At 41.7% G+C, this 24149-nt stretch overlaps 1 protein-coding gene across 1 annotated transcript in view; it reads right to left on the bottom strand.

Annotated features, from left to right (window-relative positions):
* LOC124011136 (protein diaphanous homolog 2-like) overlaps positions 1 to 24149 on the bottom strand; it is a 610415-nt gene that overhangs the window by 163162 nt on the left and 423104 nt on the right. Inside the window, 1 exon segment of the mRNA XM_046324198.1 lies at positions 193 to 317. Coding sequence (XP_046180154.1) covers positions 193 to 317 — 125 coding nt within the window.

The following is a 24149-nucleotide window of genomic DNA, read 5'->3' as shown; positions in this document are numbered from 1 at the left end:
GGGTACCACTAGTCACACGTATGGCCCTTAACTACTCTTTCCTGCCAGGGAGAACACAAGCACAGAACAGTCTCTCTGGTGGCGAATCCACAGGCGCCCAATGGCCAAACCATGTCTAGCATGGCTTTCTACTTCAGCAACAGTTGCAGATAAGACAAGGGGAGGAATCAATGAAATACATGAAAAGGATATGGACAATTTTTCCACAAACTTATCTTTTTTGTCGTCTGTCTTGGGGAAATTCTCAATGTCGTTTTCTAGCCTCTGGATGTGTCGCTCCATGGTGCTCAGACTGCTTTTCAGGATCTCGGCAGAAACTGGAGAAAGATGGAGAAAATACTTATATCATTAATATACGGTATTATAAAAGTTCAATACATGGCAGACGAACTGCATATCTATAAATATGAATGTCTTTGATGTAGATTGTTCCAATCAGCGTTGTTTGCTGAGGTTAGGCTGAGTTGGTTCACTCCAGAATCTGCCTCAGCACAACACTCTGTGTGGCCTGAAAAGCGAGTGTGCGTGCGTCAGTGTGTGCCCGGTAGAGTGGCCCGAGCTCATTAATCAGTCTGTAATCACTGTTTACAGAGTTCCTTTGGACTGCTCACTCTCACTATTCAGATCAACCCTTTCAAGTGAGGATTTCAAAGACTTGTGAATGTCTTAGGGGACCAGACAGGACAGGAGAGTAGTTACTGGTGCCATGTATAGGCTTTAGTGTTATTAATGTTAGGGATGTTTAGTGTTAGGGATGCACATTTCAGTCAATTTTTCTCCCGACTAACTGACCCTCATTAACCGGTCAACAAACGGTTTGATTGTTTTCAAACAGTAACATGACATGACCAACAGAAAATAGTATGCAAGCTTTCAAGGAAAGGACATTTTTCGTTAAGAGCTTAATGGCAACATGCAACAATAGCAAGCCTATTGTCTTACAGTCAAAAGGTTATAGACTATTATTGAACATGCAACTCCTGTAATGAAGCTGCTAATAAAATATAATTTTCAAGCATTTGCCAAAATGGAATTTGTGGGAAAACACAGTTCTAAACAGTACACCTAATGTGAGAGGTTCCATACAGGGGGGCAAACAAGTATTTAGCCAATCACCAATTGTGCAAGTTCTCCCACTTAAAAATATGAGAGGCCTGTAATTTTCATCATAGGTACACTTCAAATATGACAGACAAAATGAGAAAAAAAATCCAGAAAATCACATAGTAATGACTTTTTATGAATTTATTTGCAAATTATGGTGGAAAATAAGTATTTGGTCAATTACAAAAGTTTATCTCAATACTTTGTTATATACCCTTTGTTGGCAATGACAGAGGTAAAATGTTTTCTGTAAGTCTTCACAAGGTTTTCACACACTGTTGCTGGTATTTTGGCCCATTCCTCCATGCAGATCTCCTCTAGAGCAGTGATGTTTTGGGGCTGTTGCTGGGCAACACAGACTTTCAACTCCCTCCAAAGATTTTCTATGGGGTTGAGATCTGGAGACTGGCTAGGCCACTCCAGGACCTTGAAGTGCTTATTACAAAGCCACTCCTTCGTTGCCCGGGTGGTGTGTTTGGGATCATTGTCATGCTGAAAGAACCAGCCACGTTTCATCTTCAATGCCCTTGCTGATGGAAGGAGGTTTTCACTCAAAATCTCACGATACAGTCGTCCTGGTCCCTCTTGCGTGGAGCCCCAGATTGAGGGAGATTATCAGTGGTCTTGAATGTCTTCCATTTCCTAATAATTGCTCTCACAGTTGATTTCTTCAAACCAAGATGCTTACCTATTGCAGATTCAGTCTTCCTCTTCCTTTGACAGCTCTTTGGTCTTGGCCATAGTGGAGTTTGGAGTGTGACTGTTTGAGGTTGTGGACAGGTGTCTTTTATACTGATAACAAGTTCAAACAGGTGCCATTAATACAGGTAACGAGTGGGGGACAGAGGAGCCTCTTAAAGAAGAAGTTACAGGTCTGTGAGAGCCAGAAACCTTGCTTGTTTGTAGGTGACCAAATACTTATTTTCCACCATAATTTGCAAATAAATTCATGAACAATCTTACAATGTGATTTTCTGGATTTGTTTTCCTGATTTTGTCTGTCATAAGTGTACCTATGATGAAAATTACAGGCCTCTCTCATCTTTTTAAGTGGGAGAACTTGCACAATTGGTGACTGACTAAATACTTTTTTGCCCCACTGTATATGACAGTGATAAAACTTGGATGGAAAACTAATAACAACAACTGGGATGGGTTGCTGATATCAATAGGATTGTGCCTTTGGCTTCTGGACAACGAAATAAAGTTAATATGATAATCAATAGAACAGGAGCAAAAAAAGCTGGTTAATAATGGCTTGAGGAAGTCTTTATAAAACAACTGTGGCTGACAGCGCCAGGCTATCAATTACGAGTTGAGATCGAGAAATAAAAATAGTAGCTTGTTTTAATCGTGGCCATCAATACAGTTTCTAGCATGCATTTGCCTTTAGAATTGTTATTTGTTGCGCAATGACTGGACACATATTTCACTCTAGTAACTGCTTTTTTAAGAACCTGCTCTCGCGCTGCCTGACAGGAAATAGGCTATCCCACTCCTCAAACTGGGCTCTGTATGCCAATTTAATTACCCCAAATTATGGAAATGAACCTACAGACTGATAAGCATGACCGGTCAAATGTATTTTCGGTGGCTAAACGATTTACGGTTCACATCCCTATTACTAATACACAGACACTTCCGACTATGACTACACGGTGTGTGAACTGGTCACAGGCAAATATATGGGTCAATGATGTTTTGCCTGGGTCTGCGTCACGGAGTGGACACCAAGAGGTTACAGCGCAAAAGTTTACAGACTTTTTAAGATACATATTTTTGACTTGTACTGGTCTTTATCAAGAGTCCTCCACTAGACTGAACACATTCATTCAATAATAGTGACAGATAGTTAAACAATAAGACTTCTATGGAGTTACAGTGGATTGGGCTGTGGGCAGTGGCTGTGGTAAGCCTCAGCATGCAAATGGAAAATAATATCAGAGTATAGGATGTTAAAAGTATCCTCCTTAATAAAAGTGCTTCCATCTTGACTAGTTCAAAGCCATCCCATGCTATTTAGATAAACCTTCACATGGAAATGTCAAATCAAGCCTCAGTGTTTAATTGAACGTGCCTATCTTTACTCAAATAATCAGTAATAAAAACCTACTTCAAAGCATGTCTCCACAATGTACCTGTCTTGCAATGTCCGCGCGCCACATGTGGTATTCAATTGCTTTTTGAGCCTACCATGTCTCGCCTATATGATGCCCTTGTATCGTGTGAAATAAAAAATCTTGTCTCTCATCGCATCTTCTACATTTATTGCAGCGAGTCATACATGAAGGGAGGGCAGGCGAACAACATGTCAGGACTCACCACTATGCTTGCCACCAGGCCCAGCGTCCTTTATGTTTCCCAACCCATCCAACGAGCTGTGTGGGCTGTGCCTATTATTTCTTTACAGCCATCATACAGCTCCCACCTGGTTTTATTTTGTATTTTCTAACAATCCCACTACCCAGTGAGTGCGGGGACGAAACACTTACAGTACACAGAGACATACACAGTTACACCGGGGCCACAAATCAATCTGGCGACGGTAGCAACGATGCAGAGGATGAGCGAGGGTGAGGTCATTAGTGGGATGCTTGGAGGGATCTGGTGACTGGGGATATAGTGTCCCCCCACCATTCAAGGCACACAAAGCCGAGGGTTATGTCTTACTCTAGGGGACACTAGGGGATGGGGCGGGGCGGCATGCCCGCAGTCAACACAGCCCAACTCCAGCATTGATAGGGCCATAGAGAGCACCCAAACTGTTGTTAGTGTGATCTGAGCCAGCACTGATAGCAGGGGGAAATGAAGAGCTAGAGAGGTGGGCACACAGACAGGCAGAGATGGATAGATTAGATACACAGAGACGCATTATACCTGGGAACCGTTCATCATTTGCCAACGAAACTCAGGGAACTCAGGTAAACTCAAAGGGGTCTGTGTCTGAATGACAGCAGTACAGGCTGGGCTAATAACAGAGTTGAGGTAGCTGATCTTTATTGGCTTCAGTAGCCATCACACTGAGACACAGTGGGTTAGCTAACAGATTCTCCAGAAGACTCATTTACAGCACTATGATGAAGCCTAACTGCAAAATGTCAACGAACTGGACAGAGCATACCCTGCAAACAATAATGATTCGTTAGGACGTCCCTGGGACTTCACAAAATGGTTGCCTAAAGTCGTCAGGATGTTGTGTCATGGTGCCCTGGACATTTTATCAAGTTTCTGGTTGGCCCTGGGGATGTCCCGAAGGACATTTTTTTTAGGACGTTGTCTCATTGTCACCTGGATGTCTTGTCAAGTTCCAAGTTTGTCCTGAGGACGTCAACTGATGGTCGCACAGAAACATCCCACCCACAAATTATTTTTATATTTTACCCAGGGTACGTACACATCATCCTTTTTTAATGTTGCCAAAGCCATCAAGGCCATAAATGGTGAACCACTGATCCAGTCATAACTCTTCGTGTTTTGGAAATGCTAGGGACAACCAGACACATGAACAATGCTTTTAACATACACAATGTAATTGTGTATGTTTACTCATACAGTCATTATTATTATGTCCTCCCCTGGGATTTGAACTCACAATCTCTTGGTTCACAACATTCTGATCTTATTGCCACGCCACCATGGCTGTGTCAATGACACATTTCACCTGTAGGCCTATTCCTACACTTTGCACAAAGTAAATCTCAGCTCTGTTAAAAATACACTGAAGAAAAACAAATATATTTATCATAGTGATTCAGGGGTAACATTAAACAGAATAATATGCCACACCAACATAAAACAACTATACTGAAAACCGAAACCACATTTCTGAAATAAGTTCATGAAATCAATGAGAAAATAGTCTGATTAACTGATGACTAAAATACCAGTGCGGATGGCATTATTTTGCTAAGTGCAGAAATGTGTCATAGATAATGAATATGTAGACAGCCTATAGGGAGGAGGTCATAGACTTGTCGGTGTGGTGCCAGGACAACAACATCTCCCTCAATGTGAGCAAGATAAAGGAGCTAATCATGGACAATAGGAAAAGGAAGACCGAACAGGCATTAACATCGACAGGGCGTGGGCCAAGATTTTTAAGTTCCTTGGTGTCTACCAACAAAGTGTCATGGTCCAAACACACCAAGACACTTGTGAAGAGGGCACAGCAACACCTTTTCCCCCTCAGGTGACTGAAAAATGTGGCATGGGTTCCTCAATCCTGATAAAGTTCTGGAGGCACCATCGAGAGCATCCAGACTGGTTGCATCACCACCTGGTTTGGGAACTGCATGACATCTGACCACAAGGCGCTACAGAGGGTAGTGCGTACGGCCCAGTACATCATTGGGGCCAAGCTTCCTGACATGCAGGACCTCTATACCAGGCTGTGTTAGAAGAAGGCCCAGAAAATGGTCAAAGACTCCAGTCACCCCGGTCATAGGCTGTTCTCTCTGCTACCGCACGGCAAGCGGTACCAGAGCGCCAAGTCTAGGACCAAAAGGCTCCTTAACAGCTTCTACCCCCAAGCCATAAGACTGCTGAACAATTAATCAAATGGACACCCAGACTATTTTTACACTGCTGCTACTCGCTGTTTAGTATCTATGCATAGTCAGTTTACAAATTAACTCAACCAACCTGTACCCCCACACAGAGACTCATTCGGGACTTCTCCTTAGATGGGGGACTGGTTTTGTGGCTGTTGGTCTTCCTGAGCCAACACTCACAGCGAGTCAAAATAAGTCCCCATATGTCGGATATACGCAATACCAACACAGGCTCTCCTCAGGGATGTGTTTTGTCCCCACTCCTGTACATCTTGTACACAAATAGTTCAACTAGTTCCCATACTGACAGACACCTCGTTAAGTTTGCTGATGACACTGCCTTGATCAGCATGTTGTATGATGACGAGGACCATTATGGCCAAGTCCTAGATTACTTTGTAGATTGGTGTGAAGAATCACACTGGGTCCTCAATACCAACAAGACCAAAGAGATGTGCATAGACTTCAGGAAGCGTACAACACCTACCTCTGCAACATCCATCAGAGGTCAGAATATAGAAATTGTAGAGGAATACACATATCTGGGTGTCCTTTTGGACAATCAGCTTTAGTGGCGTAAATGTACAGACCTGATCTACAAAAAGAGCCAACAGAGACTGTACTTTCTCAAAAAGCTGGGATCTTCTAATATAGACTACTATACTGACTCTGTTTTACAAATATTTTATTGAGAGTATTTTAACTTTTTGTATTGTGTGTTGGTTTGACAATGCCACTGTCAGTCAGACAAATATGTTGAGAAGGATTATTACCACAGCAAGCAAGGTGCTTGGAGTCAAACAGTCAGGCCTGGATGAGATCTTTAAGGTCAGGGCCCTCCGTAAGGCTCACAAAATAATTTTAGACCCAAGCCACCCCCTCTACCTGGACTTTGAACTACTCCCCTCTGGGCGCAGGTATAGGGCACCCCTCAGCAGGATAAACAGAACTAGACAATCATTTGTGCCAGGTGTGATATCCCTCCTAAATAGCTTGGGCTAATGTACATATTGACTCTGTAAGGCCAGCGGGCTAGTCTTGATTTTATTTATTTATTATAATTATGATAATTTATTTTATTTTATTGTTATCTAACTGCTATGAAAGTTGTGTTGTCAATTTTGTTTTGTATTTAAACACCACTTTAAATGTGTACATGACACTGAAACAACATTTCCCCATGGGGACAATAAAGTCAGTAAGTATCGGTACCTCCTGTATATAGCCCAATTATTGTGATGTCATTTTCTTCTGTTACATTTTGATTATTATATATATTTTTTCACTAAATTTTATTCAGTAAATATTTTCTTAACTCTATTTCTCCAACGGCATTGAGCTAAGGGCTTGTAATCATTTCATGGTAAAGTCTACACCTGTATTCGGCGCATTTGACAAATAACATTTGATTTGATCATGTCAAATATAATCATATTGTCATTGATGAAAGACTCTTGCACTATTTTAACTGAACAACTTACCTACAAAATAAATTTCATTATATGACTCTACTTATAATGATTAGGGACACCTGTGCCCATCATCTGACAAAAACCTCCAGGGAACCATGACACAACGTCCCAAGAAAGATCAGGGGACCATGACACGATGTCCCAAGAACATCCTAAAAACGTCCCCGGTCAAACCAGGAACTATAAAAATGTATCATCATGCGCAGTCTTAAGAACTAGTAAAATGAACGGGAACTAAACAAAACCTCTTATGGATGGGTGTCCCTGTGCAGGTTAAGAACTAGTAAAATGAACGGGAACTAAACAAAACCTCTTATGGATGGGTGTCCCTGTGCAGGTTAAGAACTAGTAAAATGAACGGGAACTAAACAAAACCTCTTATGGATGGGTGTCCCTGTGCAGGTTAAGAACTAGTAAAATGAACGGGAACTAAACAAAACCTCTTATGGATGGGTGTCCCTGTGCAGGTTAAGAACTAGTAAAATGAACGGGAACTAAACAAAACCTCTTATGGATGGGTGTCCCTGTGCAGGTTAAGAACTAGTAAAATGAACGGGAACTAAACAAAACCTGCAGGGAACAATGACACAACGTCCCAAGAACATTCAGGGGACCATGACACAACGTCCCAAGAGCGCAATCCTAAGGACTAGTAAAATGAAAGTCCTGAGAATGTCATAAAAATATCCTGAAATGGTCCTCTGTGATGTCCCAGGAGCATACAGGAAACTAGACAAAGGTCATACCGAGAACGGCAGTGAGATAATGTCGCGCCAAAACCCTTAAGGGACCTAATTGGCACGTCGCCAAATGTCCTCAGGACGTCCCGTTTGTTGGGATATTAGATGTTTTTTTATGTAGTGAGAACGCTTGGAAGCATGCAGTGTTGGAAAGTAATCTTTCTAAATGTTGTATATTTCGTAAATGTAGTTTTATAACTGACTAAAACAAGCAGACAAACTAAAGAATTGCATTTTAAAACATTTTGCTGTTAGCAAATTGGGTAACTAATGTAACAACGATTGCATACCCCACGAGCGGGCGGGCCGCAACGTTCTATTAAATACAGACTGGGACTTACTGTGCATTATAATAATAATGATAATAATAACAAGGAAATAATGCACACTCTAGAATGCCCTCCAAGCCAATCAGAAACCAGTATTCAACAATGCCATGGTATAAAGTAATGTATTGTGTCTACTAAAAACAACATTTATAATTCAGCACATTCAAATGATGCACTGGGAGCCTATAATTTAACATTTTGGATGAGAGTTAGGGAATGGGCCAAGAAAGTAACATTTTGGATGAGAGTTAGGAAATGGGCCAAGAAAGTAACATTTTGGATGAGAGTTAGGGAATGGGCCAAGAAAGTAACATTTTCTAATTAAGCGGTGTTAATGAGTGTTTTCAGGGTAAACTTCATCGCAGCTTCAGAAGCAAAATCAGATTGCTTGTCGCTATGCAAAGTGCAATATAAACAACAAAGGCCTCCAAAAACATATATGGAAATTTCTCTTTTGAAGTCACTTTAAAAAGGAAGGGCCTGTTATGGGTCAGTTCGTGCTTTTTAGAAAATAAATCTACATAAGACTACCATTCCTCTCTGTCTAATATAAGGCGCTGCGGGAAGCATGTTCAGCACGAAGTAGGGATCCTTTTGGGATATCATTAGTAAAATGAACACCAAAATAATACTGTTTTCAGGGACAACATTCAACAAACCACTGGTATCTACAGAATGCACATTTCCTATGGACAAGGAGAGGGAGAAAAACCACAAGCACTATGCCTATGTACACTTCTTCACAAAGAAAATGATTTCTGGCTGGTGAATTATCCTAATGACCACTGTCAGCAAGACCTGCTAGTGTCTTTAACAAAGACGTGCATTGAATATATCCGTCTCTGTGTTTCTAAGCTGTACGAGCGCGCACATTTTTACCCACAGGTAACCCCTTACACATGCAAAACCATGTCAATCATTTTCACTCCCAGGTAACCCCTTACACATGCAAAACCATGTCAATCATTTTTACCCCCAGGTAACCCCTTACACATGCAAAACCATGTCAATCATTTTTACCCCCAGGTAACAATTACAAAACTACTGTCTTATACACAGTGTAAGGGGATAAAGAATATGTACATAAAGATATATGAATGAGTGATGGTACAGAGCAGCATAGGCAAGATACAGTAGATGGTATCGAGTACAGTATATACATATGAGATGAGTATGTAAACCAAGTGGCATAGTTAAAGTGGCTAGTCATACATGTATTACATAAGGATGCAGTCGATGATATAGAGTACAGTATATACGTATGCATAAGAGATGAATAAGGTAGGGTATGTAACATTATATAAGGTAGCATTGTTTAAAGTGGCTAGTGATATATTTACATCATTTCCCATCGATTCCCATTATTAAAGTGGCTGGAGTTGAGTCAGTGTCAGTGTCAGTGTGTTGGCAGCAGCCACTCAATGTTAGTGGTGGCTGTTTAACAGTCTGATGGCCTTGAGATAGAAGCTGTTTTTCAGTCTCTCAGTCCCAGCTTTGATGCACCTGTACTGACCTCGCCTTCTGGATGATAGCGGGGTGAACAGGCAGTGGCTCGGGTGGTTGATGTCCTTGATGATCTTTATGGCCTTCCTGTAACATCGGGTGGTGTAGGTGTCCTGGAGGGCAGGTAATTTGCCCCCGGTGATGCGTTGTGCAGACCTCACTACCCTCTGGAGAGCCTTACGGTTGTGGGCGGAGCAGTTGCCGTACCAGGTGGTGATACAGCCCGCCAGGATGCTCTCGATTGTGCATCTGTAGAAGTTTGTGAGTGCTTTTGGTGACAAGCCAAATTTCTTCAGCCTCCTGAGGTTGAAGAGGCACTGTTGCGCCTTCTTCACGATGCTGTCTGTGTGAGTGGACCAATTCAGTTTGTCTGTGATGTGTATGCCGAGGAACTTAAAACTTGCTACCCTCTCCACTACTGTTCCATCGATGTGGATAGGGGGGTGTTCCCTCTGCTGTTTTCTGAAGTCCACAATCATCTCATTAGTTTTGTTGACGTTGAGTGTGAGGTTATTTTCCTGACACCACACTCCGAGGGCCCTCAACACCTCCCTGTAGGCCGTCTAGTCGTTGTTGGTAATCAAGCCTACCACTGTTGTGTCGTCCGCAAACTTGATGATTGAGTTGGAGGCGTGTGTGGCCACGCAGTCGTGGGTGAACAGGGAATACAGGAGAGGGCTCAGAACGCACCCTTGTGGGGCCCCAGTGTTGAGGATCAGCAGGGTGGAGATGTTGTTGCCTACCCTCACCACTTGGGGGCGGCCCGTCACGAAGTCCAGTATCCAGTTGCACAGGGCGGGGTCGAGACCCAGGGTCTCGAGCTTGATAACGAGCTTGGAGGGTACTATGGTGTTGAATGCAGAGCTGTAGTCGATGAACAGCATTCTCACATAGGTATTCCTCTTGTCCAGATGGGTTAAGGCAGTGTGCAGTGTGGTTGAGATTGCATCGTCTGTGGACCTATTTGGGCGGTAAGCAAATTGGAGTGGCACTACGGTGTCAGGTAGGGTGGAGGTAATATGGTCCTTGACTAGTCTCTCAAAGCACTTCATGATGACGGAAGTGAGTGCTACGGGGCGGTAGTCGTTTAGCTCAGTTACCTTAGCTTTCTTGGGAACAGGAACAATGGTGACCCTCTTGAAGCATGTGGGAACAGCAGACTGGTATAGGGATTGATTGAATATGCCCGTAAACACACCGGCCAGCTGGTCTGCGCATGCTCTGAGGACGCGGCTGGGGATGCCGTCTGGGCCTGCAGCCTTGCGAGGGTTAACATGTTTAAATGTCTTACTCACCTCGGCTGCAGTGAAGGAGAGTCCGCATGTTTTCGTTGCAGGCCCCTTACACATGCAAAACCATGTCAATCATTTTTACCCCCGGGTAACCCCTTACACATGCAAAACCATGTCAATTATTCTTTCAATAATCTACACTTTAGTCTGCAGCCATGCTTCAGCCATTGCTGTCAAGACATTTCTGGGTGTAAGAAATGTTATTTGTACATGCTTAACGCGAAGAAAGTGAGTGTGACTGGGAGAGAGAGAGAGAGAGAGAGAGAGAGAGAGAGAGAGAGAGAGAGAGAGAGAGAGAGAGAGAGAGAGAGAGAGAGAGAGAGAGATAACAAGAAAGGGAGGAACAAAATCAGAGGGCAGGAGACAGAGAAATAGGGAACAGGATTTGAGAAGCAAGAGGTAGATGAGAGAGAGCGAGAACAATAAATAACAACCAAGAGAGAGAAAGAGTGAGAGGAAGCCCCTTTCTGTACTGACAGAGTTACACAATAAGACAAACTCCTCTGTGGTGAACACCTTTCAGATTTACAGCATCGTTACCGTGCTATTGCCCTATGCTATCGGCCCTATGTGGACTAGTCACTTCCATATGGAAAGGACAGACTATAAATAAAACCAAATGAGGTCATGCACACATGAATTCCACTTGACACAAAAGTGCAGTATGTGTGTGGGAATGTGTATGGTTTTGATTTGTGTGTGTGTGTGTGTGTGTGTGTGTGTGTGTGTGTGTGTGTGTGTGTGTGTGTGTGTGTGTGTGTGTGTGTGTGTGTGTGTGTGTGTGTGTGTGTGTGTGTGTGTGTGTGTGTGTCTGCGCGTGCGTGCGTGTGTGTTTGTGTGTGCGTGTGTGTGTTTGGTTGACAAATTAGGATTCAGATGTATGGTTCTAACATTCACACGTCTAAACCACATTCATTTCAGATGACATAATTAAGATGTGTTTTTATGATTCAGAGCCCCAGCTATCCACTTGACAAATTAAGACTTACACCGTGGTGAAGAGAGGAGCAAAAAATATTAACCGACATTACAAGGCGCACCCACTGCCATTAGTAAAGGTTCATTAGCTCGCCCATAGAACGAAGTTCACTATATTCTTCCCCTGATAAATGAAGGCGGTTTGTGGTGTGAGAGGGAGAGTGTATGGGGCCACAGCAGCAGTATCAGCCCTTCAATCAGATGTAAAATGAGTTTCAAGCTCCAGAGACCCTAAAAGTGAAGACCTTTCAGCGTGCCACACAATTCACCCTGGCCCCAGCTTATTAACTCGACACTTCAAAATCTTAATGATTCCAATTCACCTCCCCTGCATGTAGAAACAGGAAGTGGAAATAGAGAACAACCTTGAAACGACCCCTTTTCAACACATGACCAAAACAGACACATGACCTAAACAGTTCATTCAACAATTGTGAGTCTTCTTCATATTATGCTGAAATGGACGACTGATCAGTGAGTTTACGATAAAAATAAACCCAATGAATTGTTATGCTGTAAAACCGTTGGTGAGATTATTATTTTAAGGCATTGCCATTTTGTTATTGTGCTCCCATTTTGTACCTGTGCTCATTGCTCACACAACCGCCTTGACTGACATGGTACGTATTTGCAGTTACACAGAAAACGTGCTTTGAGCTTTACATTTACCTGGTGGCAACCTGAAAGTGAATATGACATGAAGTGGGAGAGACGCAGACAAGAGATGCAGCAGCATACTGTTGTTTGAGTGCGAGACAAAAGGATCAACACAACTCAGCATGTTCCCCTTTCAGCGGGAATCAAAGGGATTCCAGTTGCAGGAGCGAAAGTGATACTGTTGCAGTGACAAAGCAGTCAAATTGTTCCTTGTGATTACCCAAGGTTCTTGTGACGTTGAAACGCGAGTCGGCAAAGAGGAGGGGATATTTAAGTCGGCACGGAGCGATGAACAAATGAGCCAATTTGCATGTACAGTAAAACAGAGGATTAGGAAAGTTCAGAGCATGTTATTAACTCTGGCCAGATATACTTTTGTTTTGAGTGATCGACTTGCAATTCAAAGAGCTTTATATGGGATGACTTTCAATGGTGCTACTCAAGGAGAAAATTCACAAGTTTATCAATGTACAGAGAGATGATGAATACTTTTCCCAATTATACTCAGTTATAAATAAGTCAATACATCGGCTATTGCATACAGTACAACTGTGGAAATTGTATTATCAACTGAGTACCAGAAAACAAACAGAACAGTTTGCACACAATTCAATTAATTTCACTTGGGGGGGATGGTGTGTAAATCCATACTGTACACAGCCGCGCAGAATTACAAATCCCCATCAATGGTGTGGAATGGGATGGAAATAAAGGAAATAATTCCTTTTTACTTTCACTCCACTTACTTTAATTTGTATTTTCTCTCAAATCCCCAACTTAACAAAGTGTTCTCATAATTCAGTATTTATTTATCGATTTTAATGAAGAAAATATTTTGTGTGGAACAAAACCATAATATGCTGCCGAAATGAACTTCGGGTAAGGGTAAGCCATTGAAATGTGTTAAATCCTCACTGATGGAATGAAAACACACTCCAATCATTTAAGGTAGGCTAGAAAACTGTCTTGGTCATTGTAATCAGACAAAGAATACATGGATTAACATCTGAAATATTAATGAGCAGATGGGAAATAGTCTGCACCTAGTTTGAAGCGGTGTATTCAATTGACATAAATTCGAGTGACATAAAGTGACATTTTAGAATATTACGACGACATCCATTGCAACTCCCACCTTACACAGTGTATTGACTATATCCTTACTCCTTATCTAAGATGACTCATCGAGAGAACAAATATGGTGCCTTCGGAAAGTATTCACACATTTTAATTATTTCCAAATTTCCTTGTGTTACAGCGTGCATTTCAAATGGATTCAAGTGACATTTTGTTTCACTGGCCTACACATAATAACCCATAATGTCAAAGTACAATTGTGTTTTTAGACATTTTTGCAAATCAATTAAAAAAGTCAAAGCAGAAATGTCTTGAGTCAATAAGTATTCAACATCTTTGTTATGGCAAGCCTAAATAAGTTCAGGAGTAAAAACAAGTCATATAATAAGTTGCATGGACTCGCTCTGCGAGCGATAATAGTGTTTAGCATGCTGATTTTTTCAATCTCTGTACCCCACTCATACAAGTCTATGTAAGGTCCCTCAGTTGCACAGTGAACTTCATACACAGACTAAACTACAAAGACCGGGGACGTTTTCCAATGCCTCGAAAAGGGCGGCACCTTTTGGTCGGTGGGTAAAAAGCACGGTGCATGGTGAAGTTATTAATTAGTTATTAATTACACTTTGAATGGTGCATCAATACACCCAGTCACTACAAAGAGACATGCATCCTTCCTAACTCAGTTGCCGGAAAGGAAGTAAACCTATCAGGGATTCAACATGAGGCCAATGGTGACTTTAAAACAGTTGAAGAGTTTAATGGCTATGATAGGACAAAACTGAGGATGGATCAACAGCATTGTAGTTACTTCACAACACTAACCTAAATGATAGAGTAAATAGAGAACAAAACATACTCCAAAACATGCATCCTGTTTGCAATAAGGCACTAAAAGTAAAACTGCAAACAATCAGGTTTTCCGCTAAGGTTTTGCCAGTGCTTAGCTCTATTCTGTTAATTTTTTTACCCCCAAAAGCTCTAGTTCTTGCTGACAGCAAGCATACCCATAACATGATGCAGCCACCACCATGCTTGAAAATATGAAGAGTGGTACTCAGTGATGTGTTGTGTTAGATTTTCCACTAACGTAACACTTTGTATTCAGGAGATAAAGGTAATTTCTTTGTCAAATTCTTAATGCAACCATGTTTTGGAATATTTTTATATTCTGTATAGGCTTCCTTCTTTTTACTTAAGTTAGTATTGTGAAGTAACTACAATGTTGTTAATCCATCCTCATCTGTGTACTATCACAGCCATTCAACTCTGTAACTGTTTTTAAGTCACCATTGCCCTCATGGTGAAATCCCTGAGCGGTGTCATTCCTCTGCGGCAACTGAGTTAGGAAGGACACCTGTATCTTTGTAGTGACTGGGTCTGTTGATGCACCCTCTAAAGTGTAATTAATAACTTCACCATGCTCAGAGGGATGCCTGCTTTTTTTTTCATTTCTACCCATCTACCAATAGGTGCCCTTCTTTGCGAGGCATTGGAAATCCTCCCTGTTCTTTGTGGTTGAATCTGTGTTTGAAAATCCCTGCTCGACTGAGGGACCTTACAGATAATTGTATGTGTGGGGTACAGAGGTGAGGTAGTCATTCAATAATGTTAAACACTATTATTGTACACAGAGTGAGTCCATACAACTTAAGACATTTCAGCTTTTCATTTTTATACATTTGTACAAATGTATAAAAACATAATTCCACTTTGACATCATGGGCCATTGTGTGTATGCTAGTCACACAAAATCTCAATTTAATACATGTTAAATTCAGGCTGTAACACAATAAAATGTGAAAAAAGTCAAGGGGTGTGAATACTTTCTGAAGGCACCGTATCGGAGGAGAAATAACTTCTCGTTTGGAAGGAGAGTCATGCCTCTGAAATGTTATTGCTTTTGGCAGCCATCAGAGCTGCAGCCAGTGCCAGATCTCAAGAGGAATCACAAATGGAGTCAATTACAATATATTTTGATGCATGGGAAAGTTGTCCCGGAGTGACGACAATTGGGAAGTTGTGTGGAAATCAGTCGGGGAGAGATGCAGAGGCGCTATGTACATAAGCTGTATAGATCTCTGCCCTCTGGAACAAGGAATAAACAAATATATATATTTTTTAAAACAGCCACACAAAATTAATGACTTCCCGATAAATGTGCCAATATACAGACTGAGTCACTCTTCAAGGAGTAGCTCATAGCAGATGGTCACTTCACTTTGTGGAAACAGGTTTTTAATTTGATACATCATTGGAAGGCCTCAAAATCTGTCTCTCGATTAGGTACAATTAGATTCTGGGGATAATGAAGACAGCAGGAAAGCGACGTGACAAGACGTGTCTGTACAAAGAAGCACGATGTGGAAGTGCTTGGATAGACGGGATGCTGACCATAGCCTGAGGTGGCTACTGTGTATGTGTGTCTGTGTGCGTGTGCAGGTGGTGGGTGGGCCATTGGAACGAGTGAGGCCTACCACCGAAACAGATGGCTTAGCCGTGGGATATTTACAGGTTAACACACACCTTTTGTCCTCGGCATAGAATCTCTTCCACTGCCCCAGGGCAAGGGGTTTAGTGTCCAAGTGTCTCCACCAATACCAATAACATTCCAGATCACTACAAAACATCCCTCCCCCTTTCTGAAAACTGTACTTTGGTTCAATGCACTACATTATCAATAATCCCCTGTACTGACCATTAAGTGCCCATACAGTATATTTTCCTATCCGCCATTTGCCAGTATTAAATCATTGTGCTCTGTCATTTATCATAGCATATAATGACAAAAAAGACTCCTTCATTCAGTCATTTAATATTTTATTTCCGCTCATTATTAGTAAAAAAATTAAAAAAAAAAATCTCAAACACAAACATGATAGTCTATGTGAGACACATTGGTGACACCTTTCCCACGAGCGGAGAAGACGAGAGTAAACACAGGCAGCTCAAGGGGCGAGCTGAGATGGAGGGGCAGGCGAAAGCAGCCTGGAGAGGTTGACTCATGTCTTTACACTCATTCACCATTGCCGTTTCACCTCACACCCCCATGGAACAGGCACACTTCACTGATGGCCTGACATTTCCGGAGTGAAGAGACACCCGCCGAAAAGTTAGTTGAACGCTTCACTCTATTTGGGTAAGAAGTCAACAGACAGGAAGAGCACATGCACATTTAAATGACAATGGGAGAGTGAAGTGACAGACGAGAGAGAAGATATGTTCGACTGTCATTGAAAAAGTACAGGCACATTTGTGTTTTGTACCCTAAGGCATCCTTCACCTTGTGGTGACTCTGGGTGTGATTGTATCCCCCCTGCAAACAATGAATTACATTTCTTTACAGATAAATCAACTTTCCACAGTCTCAGTTGAAACCGGGTGGCAGTTATCCCTCAACAATACTCCAAGGTCAGGTGGCTAGTCAGTGAGCAAGGAGTCTCATTTAAATGAGCCTCTCTATCACTCTTTCTCACTCACTTTCTCTCATTCTCTCTCACTCCTTTACTCAATCTCTCTCTCCCCCTCCTACTCTTTTCCTCTCTCTGTCCCTGTCTCTCTCGTCTATTGGCATTCACTCACTGTCCCCATTCGTAGCTCAACAGCTCCCTCTGTGAGAGAGAGACAACTGCTAGAGTCAGGAACTCTCCTTATATGGGCATGTTTACACAAAACCTTCCAAAGTTAATTGACTAACCTTTTACACTGAGACAGTGGAGTTTGACTAGTCTCCGAGAAGTTCTAAAAGACAGTTACCCCAAACTCCTCATGTCGAAAGTAGAATAATGGCCACTCTAATTTCAGTCAACATATACTGTACATTTGAGGTTCAATGTGTTCTCTTTTTCCAATTTCTTTGGGAGCATTGCAGGGGAAGCTGAGGAATTGTTGCAGGGGAAACTAATGCTGAACAAACAGCAAAGCTACATTTGATTAGAATATAATGAAACTCAAATAAAATTGCACAAATCATCCAAGACAGCAACGTGTGACACAAACTGTGAACATAAGGTCATGTCTTGTTTTTGTCTTCTACTCAAGTTCTGGTGTGCCGTCTTCTTCCGGATGCCTGGTTTTTCATCCAGGGTCAGGAAGTTCGTTTAATCGAATATAGAGGATCTGTTTTCTTTCGTAAAGTGTGCGTGTCTCTCCATTATTTTAGACTACACCCTCTCTACTTTTGCATATTTGGGAAAAAATAAACCCACTTCACCTAAGGAGAATACATTATCATTGTGGAACAGATTTTCAAAAGCAGCATAAGTGAATTAGAGTCTGCAAATGTGTTTGCTAGTGCGAGAGAGTCTGACAAGACTGAGAAGTTATGCCATGACTCAACGAGAGAGAATACTTCTTCTAATTACTGTAGCTGGTCAAGAGATGAGGGGAGACCTCGCCATCTATAGTTCATACAGGTGACTCTAATAAATTGGGGCGTCAGTGAAGCCCCGCTGACTAATGTCACATTCCGTGCTCTGTCTGCATAAAACATTCCTCATAGATCATCAATGACCCTTCGTAATGAAGACTTTTGTTTGTGGAAGATTGGCCTTTTAATGCAAGAGGTCACACCACTTTTGTTTCTTGGCTGTGCACTTGGGCCAAACCCAGAGTCCGATGTTAGGAAGAGCTTTGGAGCTTTGTCATTGGTGCAATGAGTCCAAATGATTCCATTGGTCAGAAAACACACACCATCTCAATGCTCTTCTTTTAGTGTCTGGTGGTCTTACCTCTTTAGTTCTGGTGTGTGTTATATGACTGTAGTGCAACATCTTATCAAATTGCTTCCATCGTCATCTTCATTATTTGGAATCGCTGGACACAGAATAACAAGTAGCACCCCGGAAGGCAGAAATGTAATAAGAATTATCAACAGGATTTTTCCCTGCAGGTATTGTAAATGCCAAATTAAAATTCAGCCAAACAGCTATACACTAAATTGCGGAGTGTCACAGAATAGATGACTAGATCCCTCCACTGTATTAAAAATCAATATAATTCCAGCCTCATCCATCCGTCCATGAATCTACAGTGCCGGCCAATGAGCAACCCAGCTGGCCCCATGGAGCCCAGAGATGAGGAATTGCAACATTCCTCCACTTTTGTGTGTTTGATATCCCCATCCATTCCTTGTACTGTAATCCAGTAGCATTTTGAAAATGTTGCAAAGTGAACCCGGGTTCAATCTCGTGCGATTACCGCAGCCACTTGTCCCTGATTAATGGCAGCTTGAAGATGAAAATTATGTATTAATTGGAGACTGACGGCAGCCGTCTGTCATTAATAGCTGTTAATACAAGGTGAGCAAAGGGTGAGGGAGTCTATCATTTAGCTGGGTCGTGGTCCAATCACTGTGGCAAAGCTTTAGAGTATCTCCCAGTGCATGTTGACAAGGTAGAATGGATGGTGAACAAAGGTGGCGAGGAATGGGAATGTCGTGTAATTGAAGGCACTTGGGAGCTTCAAGAACAGGAGTTGTGGAGTTCGGTGCTGGGCCTCCTGTGGGGGTCGACGGCGGGCCCAGAGGGGGAAAAAGAGAAATGACGACCACAGACATCTGCCAGGCGCTCCCTGCCTGGTAACCGCCACAGGAGTCTCCTTTATGCCGTGGTGAATGCAGATAATTATCTACATAGAGCTGCTTTACAGATTCAAAGCCCCCCTACCACCACCTCTCCCTACAAACACTTACTGTTACTCAATAACCAAAATGGAATCATTCATCTTCTTAGCATCTTCACTCAAAATATGGGAGTGATTTTAAATAAACACCAAATTAAAATTCAAGGAATCGATTCAGGTGTAAAAGAATGGAGGCATAGTGGTGGAGAGATTGATAGTGAGGGAGATATCTAATGGTGAGACGGGGCCGAATGAAGAAACAAGAGTGGTGTGTTTCTAATTAGTGGAGCTGTGTGCAACATGTTCCTGACTAATTGAGTTCAGTGGCTCAGCGTAGGGGCCTCGTTTTAGAATAGAAGCACAATAACCTGCTGATTTAATCTGTGGACAACGTAGTGTTATTACGGATCCTCGACAGGCAAATGTTCGGGTGAAGGAAATTTAACAACAATTAATGAACAATGAGCTCACAAATGGGTTTAGTTTTGCAGCCTTACACAGTGTGAAATACCTGGGACATGTTCATTAGGGCGCACAGACAAAAGTGTTTAAAAAAGTTGTTCAACTGAAATTCCTTTCCTATTGGACAAGTCCAGGAATTCCCTACCTGTTTCTGTCTGTTTTCTTCAAGTTTGGTGGCTAATGAATACAGCCCTGTTGGATCAATTCCCCTCATTGTCGGGTATTTGTGTTTAAATCTGCACTGGGGGTGGAAACAGTATCAGAATGTACACTCTACCGGCGCCAACTCCAATGTCTATTAAAACTGATTGTTCTCAGGGGCGCATGACCTTCTGCTTGTATTGGTGCCGAGGCCCCGGTGGGATACCCCATGTCCCCGATATCTGGCTAATAAACTCCATCTGAAGTGATTTATATCCCCTTACGGGATAAAAAAGGTCAGATCAATTCTCACACCCACCACCTTTGTCTTAATTTAAACCGCCTGTCGTCGAGAGACGTCATAAAACATAACAACGCTGCCCGAGAAAGCACATGTAGAAAGAAGTGTGCATTCACAATGTGTTTGAGGCGGGAATGCGCTCGGTATTGATTGCATTGAATTGCCTTTTTACTATTACATCCAGAGGAGACACAGGGAGAAGACTCAGGCATTACATTGCAGAAAGCTATAAACCTGGCCTCCTATCCACCTCAGGCAATCCTTAAACTCATCAACACTTTAATGAGACTTCTGGAGCTGGGAGATGAATTAATGGCCAGATTTTCTCTCGCTTTTTTTTCTTTCCCCCCCTTGTCTCTCTTCTTTCTCTCATGCAGAATGGTGGGGAAGACCGCGTGGGGAGGAACAGGCATGGCCCTCTGATCTATAAGGCATGTCCAAGACACAGAGGGACATTGATGAGTGTGAAGAACGTAAAAAAACAAATTTAAAAAAGGAAAAACAATAAAATAATGGTTTTACTGGTATTGGAGTCATCTGCTTCAATCTTTACTAAACCTAAAACACAATCCATGTCACAAGCTCGTCATTTCAGCAGGTCAAATAAAAGTGATCATTTGAAAATAACATGATAAATGTCTTTATCATGAGCATTGATTATTATGGGGAAGATCAATGTTGGGTCTATGCTTCTTTAGTGGTGCAGTGAGCCATGTGCCTCTCACTCAAGACAATTCTCTTCAATATCCCAACACATACTCTTAGAAGGCATTGTACCCACTCATGCTTCAGCCAAAATGGAAATGTCAAGCATCCATTAGTACGTTGTAGAGAGGCTTGACTCATGTCATCCAAACCCTGTCGAAACCCATCATCCTCAAAAGATGAAAGGAAGACATCACAATGATGATTTCAGAAATGATTATTTTTGGGCTAATCAATTTTTATACTCATTAAAACGTTGGCATGATGTGCACACCAACATTTGAACACATACCTGGTCCTGTGTGGCTCAGTTGATAGAGCATGATGTTTGCAAGGTCTGTATTGTGGGTTTGATCCCTGCTGGGGCCACCCATACCAAATAATGCAAGGATACACAACTGTATGTCACTTTGGATAAAAGGGGGGAGGACTTTACCCTCTGCTTGGTTCATCATCTTTGCTCCCATCTACTTTTACAGTTTTGGTGCTCTCACACTTCATATTACTCAGATTATGACTACCTCCCCTTGCACTCCATTGGCTATTCTACAACAGGACAAGCACATTGTTGTCTTCTCTTCCGGGGAGGGCTTGCATGTGTTTGATTATACATATCTCCTGTATGTACTGTTAAGGACTTAACATGTTATGTTAGAGTAGAAATATCACATTAATCAAATATATTCTGTCCCAGGATTCCAAAGGGAAAACAAAGCTAGACATCAATTCCTATAGTGACAGAGAAAAATGAAAAATATATGGATTTGAGTGTCCTGACATAACCTCTCCACAGACAGTTTTTTAACATTTTTTATCAGTGGTTGATAAGGTGCTCTTTCGTATCTGCTGTGTTGTACGGCATGCGTGAATCGGCTATCAGACTATTTGTCTTGCTGGTTAAAAGCAAACTACAATATTTCCAAATGCATTGTCAATGACTGGCACACATATTAACAACATATACTGTACTTGTGTGGCTACTGCAGAGATAATACTGAATAGGAAATATCTACAATGCAATTCATATGAGAAAAAGATATGCCACAGGAAAAACTAAAATGGGGCTTATTCTGTATAACAAGTTCAGATCAATATCAAAGGCGGTATCTTATCGCTCATGTTTTGTTATTATATATATTTCTGCCACAACATTCGATATGTGATATGCTCAACACAATACCACAAGTTACTGTGAAATAGACACACATTACTTACTAAAAATTCATGATAGGCACACAAAAAACTCCACAAGTTCACAACACATTTCATTTGCATTGTACAATTTTCTTTCTTTATAATGCATTTATTTACATTACACAAATTCTAATTTGCTGTGGATAACGTTAGATAGCCGAGCTAACGTTAACAACCTATCTAGCCTAAGGGTTAGGGGTTAAGGGATAGGTTTACGTGTTAGGGGTTATGGTTAGGTCACATACTATTAGCTAAAGAGTTAAGGTTAGGGTTATGAGTTATGTTAAAGGATTAAGGTTAGGGTTAGGGGAAGGATTAGCTTACATGCTAAGTAGTTGCAAAGTACAGTTGAAGTTGGACGTTTACATACAATTAGTCAAATACATTTAAACTCAGTAATTTACAATTCCTGACATTTAATACAAGAAAAATTCCCTGTCTGAGGTCAGTTAGGATCCCCACTTTATTTTAAGAATGTGAAATGTCAGAATAATATTAGAGATAATGATTTATTTCAGCTTTTATTCATTTCATCACATTTGGCCCATTCCTCCTGACAGAGCTGTTTAACTGAGTCAGGATTGTAGGCCTCCTTGCTCGAACGCACTTTTTCAGTTCTGACCACAAATTTTCTATAGGATTGAGGTCAGGGCTTTGTGATGGCCACTCCAATACCTTGACTTTGTTGTCCGTAAGCCATTTTGCAACAACTTTGAAAGTATGCGTGAGGTCATTGTCCATTTGGAAGACCCATTTGTGACCAAGCCCCCCTTCCCCCTTTTCCTCCAAACATAACGATGGTCATTATGGCCAAAGAGTTCTATTTTTGTTTCATCAGACCAGTGGACATTTATCCAAAAGGTACGATCTTTGTCCCCATGTGCAGTTGCAAACAGTAGTCTGGCTATTTTTATGGTGGTTTTGGAGCAGTTGCTTCTTCCTTGCTGAGCGGCCTTTCAGGTTATGTCGATATAGGACTCGTTTTACTGTGGATATAACGACTTTTGTACCTGTTTCCTCTAGCATCTTCACAAGGTCCTTTGCTGTTGTTCTGTGATTGATTTGCACTTTTCTCACCAAAGTGCGTTCATCTCTAGGAGACAGAACGCGTCTCCTTCCTGAGCAGTATGACAGCTGTGTGGTCCAATGGTGTATATTATTGGGTACTATTGTTTGTACAGATGAACCTGGTACCTTCAGGCATTTGGAAATTGCTCCCAAGGATGAACAAGACTTGTGGAGGTGTACACTTTTGGGCTGATTTCTTTTGATTGTCCCATGATTTCAAGCAAAGAGGCACTGAGTTTGAAGGTAGGCCTTGAAATACATCCACAGGTACACCTCCAATTCATTCAAATGATGTCAATTAGCCTATCAGAAGCTTCTAAAGTCATGATATTATTTTTAGGAATTTTCCAAGCTGTTTAAAGGCACAGTCAACTTAGTGTATGTAAACTTCTGACCCACTGGAATTACGATACAGTGAAATAAGTGAAATAATCTGTCTGTAATCTGTCTGTGTTGGAAAAGTTACTTGTGTCATGCACAAAGTAGATGTCCTAACCGACTTGCCGACATTATAGTTTGATAACAAGACATTTGTGGAGTGGTTGAAAAACAAGTTTTAATGACTCCAACCTAAGTGTATGTAAACTTCTGACTTCAACTGTAGTGAAACATAGTAATTACTTGCAAAGTTGCTAATTAGCTAAAATGCTAAAGTTGTCCACGATGAGAGTCAAACACGCAACCTTTGTGTAGCTATGCTTCACATCATTCCACCAACAACCCACCCCCCCTGACCTCCCTCCCTCCCTCCTGTCATTTATGTCTTAAGTAGCATACTGTCTTTCTCTGTGATTGAAATGCACTGTATACAAACTTGTTTACTGCACACCAATATGTCCACTTAAGAGAAGTGAGAAGTGAGAGAGAAACGTCTTAAACACTCTGCACTCCTTCAAAGTTCTAGTACAAAGTTCTATAATAGGTAGATATGAAGAGTTGAGGCCTGTGGGGGGA

Source organism: Oncorhynchus gorbuscha, linkage group LG23 (genome assembly GCF_021184085.1).
Source record: "Oncorhynchus gorbuscha isolate QuinsamMale2020 ecotype Even-year linkage group LG23, OgorEven_v1.0, whole genome shotgun sequence".
NCBI classification, from domain to species: domain Eukaryota; kingdom Metazoa; phylum Chordata; class Actinopteri; order Salmoniformes; family Salmonidae; genus Oncorhynchus; species Oncorhynchus gorbuscha.
Note: the sequence above shows the minus strand (reverse complement) of the source record. Positions and strands in the feature narration are given on the sequence as shown.